At 32.4% G+C, this 10931-nt stretch overlaps 2 protein-coding genes across 2 annotated transcripts; one reads left to right on the top strand and one right to left on the bottom strand.

Moving 5' to 3' along the window:
• Window positions 1-847: 847 nt before the first annotated feature.
• LOC110417611 (uncharacterized) lies at window positions 848-2107 on the bottom strand. Its single transcript, XM_021430051.2, has 2 exons — window positions 1743-2107; window positions 848-1262 (listed from the first exon to the last, which is right to left on the bottom strand). The coding sequence occupies exons 1-2, from the start codon at window positions 2008-2010 to the stop codon at window positions 1063-1065; spliced, it is 468 nt and encodes a 155-aa protein (XP_021285726.1). The 5' UTR covers window positions 2011-2107; the 3' UTR covers window positions 848-1062.
• Window positions 2108-6012: 3905 nt separating this feature from the next.
• Window positions 6013-6820, top strand: LOC110417612 (Cupredoxin superfamily protein). Its single transcript, XM_021430052.2, has 2 exons — window positions 6013-6185; window positions 6309-6820. Exons 1-2 carry the CDS (start codon window positions 6026-6028, stop codon window positions 6698-6700), a joined length of 552 nt encoding a protein of 183 aa, XP_021285727.1. The 5' UTR covers window positions 6013-6025; the 3' UTR covers window positions 6701-6820.
• Window positions 6821-10931: the final 4111 nt, after the last annotated feature.

The following is a 10931-nucleotide window of genomic DNA, read 5'->3' as shown; positions in this document are numbered from 1 at the left end:
CTCTAATTATCATTTTAAATTTAAAATATTTATAAATTAACTAGTATAGATATTTAACTAGTATTGTCTAAAATATCTGAGTATGATTTTGAATAATAATTAAAAATTTTAATTGAATATTTACAAGATTTAAGTATCTTATCAAATAATGGGGTTTGAGGTTAGGTATCTTACAAATAATGGATATCCTACCCATTCACATAGTTAATCATATGTTAGTTTTTAAGTAGCAATTTTGTTGTTATTGTTATTAAGTTATTTTGAAGAGTTTTTTAATTTATAAATAAAAAATGCAATAAATAGAAATAATTAAAATATGACATTTTCTTCTAGTATTTTTAAGCTTAAAGTAAACCAAAACGATTAGTTAATAGGTAATAAGTTTGATATAATTGATGATTTAAATCTAAAATTAGTTTAACTTGTTCTCAAATACTAGCCTTGGCAACAAAAATAATTAAAGTTTTTCTTTCTGTAATTTATATTTTTATTTTGCTTTTGTATTTTTAATAGGATGGTTGGCTAACCAATTATATTAAACAATTTAAACTATTAGAAAATTATCCATCTTTTATATTTAAATTAAAATTTTAAAAGTATACCTTTTATCCTTTCTTAATTTTTTCTTTTTTCAAACATGAATGTGAGTGCAAGGTGATTAATACCGACGAAAATTTCAGTGATAAAGAATAGAGCTTGAAATTTTTAAATTTCAAATTCGACTCTCACAATATGGAATAGTGAAAGCTAAAATTAAGCTTATGTGGACATAATACATACAACAACTATGAATTTCCTATCTCACTAAACTATAAGAAAGTAGAACTTGCACTTTTGTAGGGAAAATGATAAAAATGGGAACTGAAAATATAAAATTCTGGAATGGGTAATTCTGAAACCATGTATTTCAATTACCATGAACATGAATTTTCTCTAGGGATGAAGGCGAGTTGGATAATTTTCCTTTTTCTCCCATGTTCCTCAAGGAAAGTTGGCGTTGGGGAGTTGATGCTGCCTTTGTCTTCATATCATTGATCTTTCTAGGAAAATAAGGAAGGGAAATCATCGTTTGAGATTGTAATTCTGCAGCTTCCTTGAAGCTTTTATATCTTTAGGTTGTTTTGGTGTGTCGGCGTCCACCGAATCCGCAATTGGCAAAAACCCTGTCTGAGTACCATCACTATCATTATCAATGTCCCCATCGATTGTCAATCCTTCGATTCTTGCTGCCACTGAATCCGCTTTCGTTACCACTTCCACATCTGCATTTCAGGACTCCCCAAAAAGAGAAAAAAGAAAAGGGTTTAACAATCATTTAACAAATCTCTTCAATGTCTAAACTGTTGTGTATATATTCCTATCTCTTGTCAATTCTGAGATGTTAAGAATTTTCGGAACTTTGTAGATATGCAAAACAGAAATGCTATCCCCTGTTACACCAAGATAACACTTCTGGCAAACTTTTCGTAAAAGATGAAGGCTCCACTAAGGAAATCGGCTGTTTTGATGATTTGTTTTGGATAAAAGGATAGTGAAAACAACCAAATTATGGCATTTATTAGTCAATCATTCTGTACTATTTGTCTTAATCACATAATTCAACAGGGAGCAATGGAATGGGCAAACGGAATAAAGCAAGCAGGAAAGATTCATCCAGTGATCCAACACCCCTGGAAAGGTCAAGAATATATACATATGTATGCAAAGAATCAAAGGATGTTGGTGCGAATTACCAACTTTACCTGCATTGGAAAAGAACCAGAGAATGAAGGCACAAACAAGGAGCACCAAAGGAATTATATGGACAGCATTCTCTGCAAACTTAGCCCGTGACTTCTCTTTCTTGGCCATCTCTATGATGGGATCATACATGGGCACCTCATTATTGCCTTCCACCGATGATGACATTCTCAGCCCCGTCCCCGCCTTGGGCGACGAGTAATAGTCATCCGAAACTCGGCTCCAGCTTGCTGATCTATACATCTTTTTCTGCTTCGTACCAAAAAGCATGAAATTTAAGAATGGGTTAGAGAAAAAAAAATAAAAGGAAAAAGAAAAGAAACAAGAATGTCTATGTAACTTTATGAGTGTCTATTTAATTTTCCGAAAAAAGTTGGCCCTTTTTTTTCCTATAGAAAATCAGATTAATTCTTAGATTGGGTGAAATTGGCAAGTGTTATTAATTCTAGAGAGGATCTCCCTCTCTGCCCTGAATGTGAACTTTGTCATTATGATCGGATTTAAGACCGAGTATTTTGGCTTCTGCCTCGTTTAGACTTTGTCAGATTCATTACTTTTCACTTTAATTTCTCTTAATATTTTGCAATATACATATAAATTTTATATTTGATGCTTATTTCTCAACTCTAATATATTGCATTTGTTTAATTGAATGAAGATCAACTAAAATCAATGTCAAATATTTACTAAATAATCCTCTCAATCATATAGTATAGTTCAAAATTGAATTTATTTATGAAAATATTGAACTTAATCTGCACCTGAACAATTTTACTGATTAATTAATAAATAATCTCTCTATTTAAAAAACATGAATTTAAATCTTCCTTCTCTCAAAAAAAAAAATTGAAATTTCTAATTCCCTATCTCAAATTTCAGTTTCTCTTCAGCTGCTAAGTCAGTGCTCCATCCATTATTGACTGAGAAGAACCTTGTAGTAAAAGATTGCACAAGTAATGAAACATACGCATATGTTTTGGCCTGTATTGCACTAATTTTGGTCATCACCGATTTGTGTGGTGACGGCATCAACTGTTATGTTCATCAGTAGCAGCTTGTCTCAACCTAGAGTAATCAATAACAGGCACAGTGGCGGTCTCAGAATCAAGATTATTATGACCATGCTGAAGATGAACTGTGCGCTATTCCTTGTGCCTTATTCCTTACGGTATACGATCGCCTAGTAGCAAAAATAACTTGCTAGGAAAACTGTGCGCTACGGAGAGAAGCCAACAGTTTTAATTGCAGTGTAACGTCTTTTTCATACCGGAAAATTTGGAGCCACTTAGGTCATATCATCAAAATAAAGATTAAAAACAATTGAAATTGGCATGGTTGGCTTATTTTCCTTACGTCATATTAAAACACACTTATGGGTTTGCTTAATTTAAAATAATTTTTTAATACATTTTTTCTTATTTACTTTATTTTCGAGAATTCATTGGGAATGATAATTAATGATTTTCTACAAAACACTTTATGAAATTCATTTGTATTACATTTGGATATTTCAAAAAAGGTTTTTCAATTTTATTTTTATTATTAGTATTTCAATTTTCATCAAAATTAATAGAATTTGAATGAATTTCATGAAATTACTAGATACGTGAAAATTTAACACGTAATTTTTTAAATATGAAAACCCATTTAATGTTATATTATATTAAAATCTCTTCTTTGGAGGCATCCTTTCCGTCAAGATTGATTCAGATGTTTATAGTGAAAACTTTTGAAATTGACTTTTTTTAAAAAAAAAACAAAAAGGAAAAAGAAAAAGCAAAGATAATTTTGACGGCTTGAAGGCAACATTGGGTCGTGTGCACGGTGCAGGACGGTAGCGGTGAAATTTTTCTATTTTTTATTTTATTTTTTTATTTTAAAAACTCTTTTTATTAGATTATATTTTTCAATTTATTGTTTGACATAATAATTATGTTATATTTATTTATTCTTAATTTATTTATATTATATATAATATTTGATGATTATGATTGAAATAATTAATTAAATAAGTCAATAGTTGTTTAGATAAATTAGATGAAAATTGAGATAATATTTGTTAATTATGATTGTTGAGATAATATTATTCACGGGATGAACTTTATTGATAAAAACATTAATAGTTAGACGTGATTTTTTTGAAATATTATTACCACCGTAGACTTCTCTTCTTCTTTTTTAAATTCTTATCCTTTGTTAGGATTAAAGGTTCTAATAGTTGACTCACTGTTTTTTTTCATCTCTCACTTTTCTTATTTGATTCAATTTTTTTCTCTTGATATTATTTATCTATTAATATTCAATAAAAAATTATTTATAAATTATGTGTTACATATAAATTACTTGTGAAACTATTTTTTATGATTTATTATTAATTATAAACTTTATGTTATATAAAAATCTTTTTTATATTTTTAAAAATTTATTTTAAATAGATAAAAAATAAAATAAAATATTTTTATTTTGAACAAAGAAATTTGTAATTAATAAAAAATTATTTATTAAATATTTTTTATAGTAATTTTAACTAAAATTAAAATTTATATAAGTTATTTTACCAAACAGCTTATCTATGAAAAAGAGCTTATAAAAGTAAATTTATCAAATAATTTTAACTTAATTTTAACAGTTATTATTTTTCATAAAAGCTTTATAATAACTTTTTTTAAGTTAAAAAAAAAATCAAACCAAACATACTCTTATTCTCAATAATTTAAAATGGCTATTACCAAGAGAGGTTTTGGTAATGGTTATTCAAGACTCTCTTGGAATAGGTATTTCAAAGAAGGGTTATTCCATTAATCCAAATGCAATTTTATCTCATGAATGAGAATTGAGAAGAAATGACACGTCTTCATTTTTAATGTTTCACATAAGAAAAAAAATAGCTTTTGTACCTAAAGTTTGAACTTTTTGTTTGTTTTTTTTTTATGTCCAGCAGAAGTCATTATCAAAATTGATAGGATAAATCATTGTATTAGTTTTTATAAAGTTTTTTTTTTCTATAATGTTTCATTTAATTATTGCCAAGAGTTTCTTTATATAATTTTTAATTGAGTCACCAAGCTGAGCCCATTTAGGACCCAAACTTTGCATGTTGGATTCCAACCCGACTTCCCTTATCAAAGCCGCTACACCATCTCACAGTCTCATGATTTCTCCAATCAGGCCACCTACTTCACCAAGGCTGGAAGTCCAAGATTCCCCCACGTTTCCAAACTATTCCAGCTCTAGGGCGAAAGGTGCTGTCTAGGCGCGGGCCAGGAAGAGAAGGGCATAATATTTAAAGGCGCTTTCGATCTCGTTTAATTTACGTAAAGATATCTCCTTTTAAAGCAATTGCAGAAAACGGCATCTATATCAAGGTTAATTAGTTTTTGATTTGTCAAAAGGCTACAGCTGACAAAAGGCAAGTCAAAAAAATGCCCTCCTCTGTCCAATCCTCATGGTTATGGAGGGGGCAAAAGGCCAAAAACAGAAACATATTACATAGAAAAAGACTTCGATGATGGGCTTTAGCCCACAAAGTTGGTGAGGAGTGGGTGAGGGTGAAGTTTACTGGTGAGGCAGATAAACCTCTCCCAGCTCCAAAGCCCTTCCCATTGACTTGGGCAGGTCGGCCATGTCCAGTCTTGCAAGAAAGATGAGGCAATTGCTTGTACGACCTTAAATTCCTTTGAGCAACCAAATCAGGAGTAAGATTCCAAACAACACAAACAAATGGCAACAGAGAAAAGTTGTTGTCAACCAATGAAGAGAAAGGAATCAGCCTAGGTCAGAAAATCCTGAGCTACAAGCCGTTTTGAAGTGCAGGGAACAATTTGAACGTGCTTAATCATGGAACAGTTTTTCTCATTTACAGAACACTACTCTTAAGCTTAAGCAATTCAATTGCTTGAAGAGCTCGTGGTCTAATTAGACTAACAGCAGAGCAGCCATTCCAGGCACCCGATTTAATAGAATTCAGGAGAAATTGTTTAGTTGATGGAAATTCACCCTTTATGACCTCCATTTTAATGTAACCCAACAAATTAACCACTTTGTTTCCAATCACAACAAAAACCAATGGAAAGAACCAAAAGGGTCGGGCTATTTTAGATATCTTACTCCTTCACTCAATGCCATAAATAATAATAATAACAGATACTACAATTCAACAAACAAATGTCATTTGCATTTCTGAAGGTAGGTCATCTAATTATAAGCAAACCTCAGGTGTGTGTATATATATACACACACAATTGCCAACTTCATCCCCTCAAATATATCAGTTAATCTCTCATTCATGGCCAAGCTGATTCTGCTATATTTTCTTGCTATTTTCTGCTTTGCATTAACAAGTGATGCTGCGACATACGTGGTTGGGGACACTTCGGGCTGGGACATAAGCACTGATATTGATTCATGGGCTAGTGACAAGAGTTTCAAAGTTGGTGATGTTCTATGTAAGTGTCCTCTTGCCAAATTGAGATTTACATTTTTGTTTTCCTTCTCTGCCTCAAAATAAAGATTTGATATTTGCCGGTTGAGTTTAGTGACAAATCGCCTTTCGTTTTTGTTTCTCGTAGTGTTCCAATACTCATCATATCACAGTGTATGCGAGGTAAGGAAAGAAACTTTTGAAAGTTGCAACACAACAGATACTCTGAAAACATTTTCAAATGGGAACACAACAGTAACGTTGTCAAAAGCTGGTGCTAGATATTTTGTTTGTGGTAACCAGTTGCATTGTCTAGGAGGGATGAAGCTTCAAGTAAATGTAGAGGGTGATCAAGCATCTACAACTGCTGGTGCTCCTGAAGCACAGCCTGGAGCTACCCTTCGGCAGCCTTCTTCCAAGAGCAACAATCCTTCAACAGTTATTCCCACTTCAAGTGGTTTTGTCGTTCGTGGAATTGGGTCGCTTGTAATAGCCTTCCAACATTTGATGGCTACGATGCTAATTCTGGCACAGATTTGAGAATAATCTTCATAGCTAAGCATGATTACTCCCTATGATATCAACGTTGTTTTGCGTTGTTGTATACTTAGGAGGGTTTAATATTTTTTTGTTCCTTTAATTTCAGGCAAATTCATTTTATGTGGATTTTCAATATTGTGATTTTATATTAACATCGTATTTCCACCTGCACTGATGAATAAACTGGCTATAGTCCACAAGAGGATGCAACATAACATGGTGATCATTACCCACGGCTAAGATCCAATGACTTAAATGTTACTATGCTTGAATGGTAACTATTAGCTGGCATGCCTGAACTCAGAATTCTATTCAAAATTTTAAATATAGTGAAGCAAAATCATTCAAGAAAATCAGGTTCCATAATGCAACTAATACCTCGCTTCCTAGAAACTGTTTTTTGATCCTAATGAGCTTGGTTTTAACATTTGTCATAGTCATTCTCTCATCAGACGACTCTGCAGTACAACAAGAAGCCACTTCCATGATTGATAATATGCATCTCGTCTTATCAGAAGCTAAGTGTTCATTATCAGACCGCAGCAAAGTGGCATCTACAATTCTGTCTAGTGCATGAGGTAATGAAGAGCATATCCAACTCCTAAGGTTGATTTCTCCATTAAACATTTCATCTGTTGGCTTCTTCCTGGTAAATGTTTCCATCAGTAGAATACCGAAGCTATAAACATCAGGTTTTTAGGAAACAGTTCCAGCTGATTCATACTCTACAAATAAAACAGAAATAATGCATTAGGCATTAATATATTCAGCCTAATACATGATTTTAAGATTATATTGTACTTGAACATGATGAGAAACATTACCTGGAGCCATATATCCAACAGTCGCCATGGTCCTGGTTTTTGTTGCAGATATCCTTTCGCCTAAGCGTTTGGCAATGCTACAATCACTAACATGTGCAACCATATCATCATTCAGCAGGACAGTGCTAGGTTTTAAATTGTACTGAATGACACGCATTAAATTAAATGGAGATAGCAGAATGCTGATGCCACATCTATCATCGTATCAAGCATTGTCAATACATTCTTAGAATAGATGTCATCCCTGCGATGAAGCCACCTTTCCAGAGATCTATTGGGTATGTATTGTAGCACCAAGGCTTTAAAATCAGCGTCATTGCACATCATCCAGATTCGGACAACATTCCGATGGCGAACAAAGGAGAGCACTTCAGGTTCAACTGCAAAACTCTCCCGCCCTCTTTTTATTCGACTGAAAGCCTTAATTGCTACAATCGCTCCGTTTGGCAGTTGTCCTCTGTACATGACACTAGAGTCCATAAACTGAACTATTTTACTTTCATCAAACCCATTTGTTGCTAATCGAAGTTCTTGGCGTGAAATTCTTTTATATATTTCCCTTTGGTCTAACCATTCAGTGTCTCTTAAAAATTTTTGTTTGATCCTCTCGAGCTCTAATTCAACTTCTGTCATAGTCTTCCTCGCAACAGGCAGTGCACAGCCTAGCCACTTTCATGATTGATAGTATACATCTTGTTTTAGCAGGTAAGACTTCCTGATCAGTCTCAAGCAAAGTTAGATCTGTTATTCTATCTACTGCATGAGGTAATGACTCGTATATCCAGCGCCTCAAGTTCATTTCTCCATCAAACATTTCATCTGCAGGCTTCTTTCTGGTAAATGTTTCCATCAGTAGAATACCAAAGCTAAACACATCTGTTTTTTCAGATATAATTCCACTTGATCCATACTGTACATGTAAGATAGCAAAGCATGATTAAAGGATAGCCTTTCAAATTAGATTCGACAGAGAAATTACATGCATACATGAAATAAATAACGCAAATAGAAATCAACGTAGAAACATTACCTGGTACTATATACCCAAGAGTGGCCAGGGTTTCGGTTTGTACTACATCATTCACTCTACCCAAGGGTTGGGCAATGCTGAAATCACTCACATGAGCAACCATACGTTCATCTAGCAGGACATTGCTAGGTTTCAAATCACAGTGAACGACATGTTTTCCATGTGGGTAACTCAAAGCCGATGCAACTTCGATCATTATGTCAAGTCTTTGCAAGAGATTGAGAAAATAATTGTGAGCGTGAAGCCACTTGTCCAAGGTTCCGTTAGGCATATATTCTAGCATCACGTATATGTTGGAAGTGTATTATAATTACATGATACTTTCCATAAGGATTACTTTTTTAATAAAAGTATTATCATTTATAGGAATTAAAGACTTGACTTTGATAGTACACATAAATGGATGTAAAACACAAGATCATAAAAATGTGTTAGCAAAACTAGATACAAAATGAGTGAAAAAGTTTGTGTGTTTAGTGACTTGATTAGTCAAATGAAGAATCGATATTTCAATATTTGGTAAATTACTCAATTTAGATTAAAACCAACTACACTCATTAGGAGAAAGTTCAATTTTACGCAATACCTTCATTTATGGATAAAATTTCCAAAACTATTGGTATTTGAAAATAATGAAAGATTGTTAGTGCATTTTTAAAATAAAGGATTGTCTCTTCATATGAAAAGTTATTTTAACTGAAAAGTTATGTCAAATACTATGACTATTGGATTGTAGATGTATTTTTTATGTGAATAGTTATGTTTCCTAATAAAGCGACATGTTAAAAAAAACCTTCAATTCAAAGGTTATAAGACAAAAAATAAATACTACAACTCAAAAGTTTAGATATGAAAAATTATCTTTTTATATTGTACTTCAAAGATTATGTCTTATGAAATAAATAGCTATTTTTTCATAAGATAATTATTAAAACAATACATTTATCCATAGATTGTGTCTTGCAAAATGCAAAGTTGTCGAATACTTTGATGAAAGGGTTGAGTTTTTAAAAAGAGACACTTGTAAGTTTATATAAAAGACTTACTACCAACAATTTTAAAACACTAAAAATAAATAAAACAAGAGTTAAAAATCAAGAGCAATAAAAATGTTGTGTTATAAAAATAAACATAAACACTTGAGTTCCCATCATCTATCAAAGGTATCCAAATTCTTTATAATTTACTTACTGCAGAAAATAAGTACTAAGGTCGAATAACTTTGTAAACTTTTTTGTATATTTAACAGTCTACTCTTATAAAGTGTAAAAACGAAATTAAACATTGACTTCATTGTATCTTGAGATTATTTGTATAATTTCTCTTTTATATATCGAGTGGTGAGATAAAATAAATCTTAAAAGTAGTATCTATTAAAAACTTATCTTAAAGTTAATTTTACCAGTTTCTTGAATTCCATTTAAAACCTTTTACACTAATAGAGAAAAAGTTTATTTTCCCTTCATGAGCTAGCGATTAACATTCCCTTTATGACTTTACAATTGTAATGACATTCTTTAACTCATTGCAAATCAAACATCCAAACATTATAGAGACGTTACAATAAATTAAATTGCAAGGAAAGTAAGAAACTTTGGTTGAACCAAATGCCATTGTGTTTCCTATGACTTGCAATCCTCGATTCTATACCAACATGAGCATTTCTGTCACTATGTCACGATCTTTACTTGGACGTAAATCCCACATCATGATAGAGCCACAAAGTTTCACATCGAAAAAAAATTCCCAACGGAAAATAAAGGTAGATGTCATCATCTTAGAAAGAGAAGTCATGAATCTCACATTAGTTATATACTAAAGTGATACTATGAATATAAAAGTTCACAACACTTTTAATCTGTAAAATATTTTTTGAGATAAAATTACGAGGCTAGCATGCCAAAGTAGACAATACTGAATCCCCTTTAATGATAAACAGTAATTATGTGGATAGTGTCAAGTAGGTGTGGACCGTGACACATTGCGTGGGTCCCCTTCATTGGTAAACAATTGTGTCACCTTCAGTGGTAAACAATAATTATGTGGATAGTGCAAGTAGAGACAGAAACATACTCCCATATCCCTCTGAGCAGTAGATTCAGCTGGATAGTATGGACTACGGTTTTTAAATGGTGGCAGATGACTTGGGTACCTCCTGCCTCCATAGACGAATTCCTTTTGTGCTGATTTGCTATATTGTGATCTGACCTGAAAATCAGATTTCGTGGCCCTGGAGGATGCGACGTAGCAAGGTGATCGTTGTCCACTGCTAAGAGTGATTTTACTGACTTCAAGGTAATCTGATGATTATTGTCCATTGCCCTTGAATGGTAACTATTGCTAGCTGGCGTGCCTAAACTTAGAATTCTATTCATAA

This window comes from Theobroma umbraticum, unplaced genomic scaffold (assembly GCF_002168275.2).
Source record: "Theobroma umbraticum cultivar Fairchild unplaced genomic scaffold, ASM216827v3 scaffold_50.0, whole genome shotgun sequence".
Lineage (NCBI taxonomy): Eukaryota > Viridiplantae > Streptophyta > Magnoliopsida > Malvales > Malvaceae > Theobroma > Theobroma umbraticum.
The sequence above is the reverse complement of the archived record's forward strand: the minus strand, read 5'-3'. Positions and strand labels throughout refer to the sequence as shown.

What these genes read in the sequence shown, in the direction of transcription:
- LOC110417611 (XM_021430051.2), bottom strand. Translation starts at nt 2,010, where the DNA reads ATGCTTTTTGGTACGAAGCAGAAAAAGATGTATAGATCAGCAAGCTGG. An exon ending in CTGGTTCTTTTCCAATGCAG is followed by an intron (nt 1,263 to 1,742) that starts GTAAAGTTGGTA and finishes CCTGAAATGCAG; the next exon opens with ATGTGGAAGTGGTAACGAAA.
- LOC110417612 (XM_021430052.2), top strand. Translation starts at nt 6,026, where the DNA reads ATGGCCAAGCTGATTCTGCTATATTTTCTTGCTATTTTCTGCTTTGCA. An exon ending in CAAAGTTGGTGATGTTCTAT is followed by an intron (nt 6,186 to 6,308) that starts GTAAGTGTCCTC and finishes TGTTTCTCGTAG; the next exon opens with TGTTCCAATACTCATCATAT.